Consider the following 2,455-nt stretch of genomic DNA (forward strand, 5'->3'; position numbering starts at 1 on the left):
AACTCTTAGGTTGAAAGAGAACCGCAAAGCACAGTATTTACTCTGCTCTTGGCAGCCCACTAGATGTCACCTGTGTGTCACACACTTGGGGGAAAGCAGTGAAAACTGCAGCCCCTCCTGAGCTGAGGTTTAAAGGTACCTGAACTGACTCTAAACAAGCAGAGAACTGAGGCAGGACAGGCAGGACAGCTGGATCCTGGTGGACATCTGGAAGATGGACCTCTAGAGGGTCCAGGAGAGCCACAGATAATTTGGGGTCTGGAGCATCTCCCTGATGAGGAGAGAATACAGGGATGGGCCTGGTTAGTCTGGAGAGGAGAAGGCTGAGAGGGATCTCATCAATCTATATAAATCTCTCCAAGGCGTGTCAGGATGGTGTCACACTCTGGGCAGTGGTACCCAGTGAAAGCACAAGGAACAATGGCCATAAATGAAACCACAACAACTTCCACCTCAGCCTGAAAGAGCTTCTTTCCCTGGAGGTGGCAGAGCCTGGAACAGATGCCTAGGGAGGGTGTGGAGTTTCCCCCTCTGGCGACATTCAAACCCACTTAGATCTGCTCCTGTGCCACCTGCTCCAGATTTCCCTGCCTGGGCAGGGGGTTGGACTGGATCATCTCCAGAGGTCCCTTCCAACCCTAGTGACTCTGTGCCAGCTGCTGCAGGACTCTGCCTCACTGCACACCTGCACCCTGTGTGGCAGAGCTCAGCACAGAGGAGTAGTTCAAAGGTCCCCACAGATCTCTGCTCTCAGCCTGTTGCCTGCAGCTCTCCTTACCTTCAGCCTCCAGAACATGGTGTCCATGCCAGCCCCAAGGTTAACAATCTGACAGTTGCATTCTGTCTTCTTTAGGAAAGCTTTGATCAGATAACTGACTCCATGCACACGAGCATAATAGCCTGGGGACACACAAACAGGTTGGCTTTAATTGCTATTGTCATGCAATACACAACGTTTAACACTAAAACACAATGAAGGTTTTTAGGTACTCTTTATAAAGTACTGTTTCTTAGGAAGAATATCTCACTCTTTTTAAGACCCCTAAAGCTTTTGTTTCTCTTTTTTAATGACTAACCAAATCTGACACACTGACCAAAGAGGATTCCTTGGGTCAGTAATAGCTTTAGTCAAGTTTCACCTCAAACAGCAGACACAATTCTAGCTGATGTCTACACCTGCAGAGAGCAGAGGTGACATACCCAACTGTCCTGGGGCAACCAACACTCCTGGTTGCTTTGAGGAGATCTCTGCACACTGAGACATTGCCCACAGAACACAGAAAGCAAAGGATGAGAGCTCTGATGCAAAGAGGAGCATTTAAAAATTCAGCTCCAGTAAGAAATTACGGCTGTGAGTCAAACTGTCTCTCTCTCACACCCAGAGTACGGAGGTTTTCTCAGTCTCAGGACCAGTTAAGTATCTCAATTCACATTCCAACTTGCCTCTGTTGATCTCAGGTGCTTTCCTTTCCTTGGCTTGTCTCACAAAATGCTGGATGTAAGGGTCCTTCCAGTAGCCAACACTCACAGCAAACCTGTGCAGGAGCATGAAAACAGTGACAGAATTACAAAACAAGGTCACCAGTATTTATCCTAAGAAACACACAGGCTGGAAAAGTTCCTCTGTCCTGGAAGTGCACATGCAAACAGGGTGTAAAAGTCTTTCATGTGTGAAAGTGTTTGAATGAGTACATCATATAAAGTTTAGTCAGAAATTATAGTTGTTGCCACATTAAATAAGAAACTTTTCAATGGCCTCCGCACTATTGGATGAAATTCTGTGAGCAAAGGCCCAAATCTTAAAAGTTTGCACCGGGAGGACCCAGCAGAGGAATTTTCGGTCTCCAGCTCCCCACACACATTCAAGTTAGGTTTGTTTTTATACATTGTTATGCCACAAGGTGTTTGCTCTCATTCCAGAGCTTCTACACATCCCTTCAACACAGCCAAGGGCTATTCTGTTCCAAGAGAGCTCACCAATTCCATAAGTGAGGCAGAAAGGAAAACTCTCACCCTAAACTCAACCACTCAACAACCTACTCCTACAGGAGCCAAAGGCATGGAACACACAGACAGTGATAACACCAGTTAAACTCATGCCCAGGCACAACAGGGCAAGAAAACTCATCCCCTCACAGCACCTGTGCTCAGCAGGGGAAGGAGAGAAAGCTGAAATATATCAAGATGGTTTTCCCTTGAGATATCAAACATACTGTTATCGCCGACCCCACTATGAGTATAAATCAGGTTACCACTGCACAGTGGTACAGATTACACCTGGGCAGGTGTTTCCCACCAGGAGCAGGAAACTATGGCACACCTGAGGGTCCTGTTCAGAGCACACACCTAACCTCACCGAGGGGAGTGTTTGGGAGTTCACCCTCCACCCACACGCGGGTGGGCACACCGGTACCGGCACACAGGGCCAGCTCCCCGCGGCTGTTTGTCTCCTCCC

The 2,455-nt window shown here is 47.9% G+C and overlaps 1 protein-coding gene across 1 annotated transcript in view; it reads right to left on the reverse strand.

Annotated features, from left to right (window-relative positions):
* Positions 1 to 1,549, reverse strand: part of LCMT1 (leucine carboxyl methyltransferase 1) — a 16,726-nt gene extending 15,177 nt beyond the window's left edge. Inside the window, exons 1-2 of the mRNA XM_009078407.1 lie at positions 1,444 to 1,549; positions 779 to 900 (exon numbers count right to left, since the gene is read on the reverse strand). Coding sequence (XP_009076655.1) covers positions 779 to 900; positions 1,444 to 1,549 — 228 coding nt within the window. The remainder of the gene's footprint in view (positions 1 to 778; positions 901 to 1,443) is intronic.
* Positions 1,550 to 2,455: the final 906 nt, after the last annotated feature.

Source organism: Acanthisitta chloris, unplaced genomic scaffold (assembly GCF_000695815.1).
Source record: "Acanthisitta chloris isolate BGI_N310 unplaced genomic scaffold, ASM69581v1 scaffold15237, whole genome shotgun sequence".
NCBI lineage: Eukaryota > Metazoa > Chordata > Aves > Passeriformes > Acanthisittidae > Acanthisitta > Acanthisitta chloris.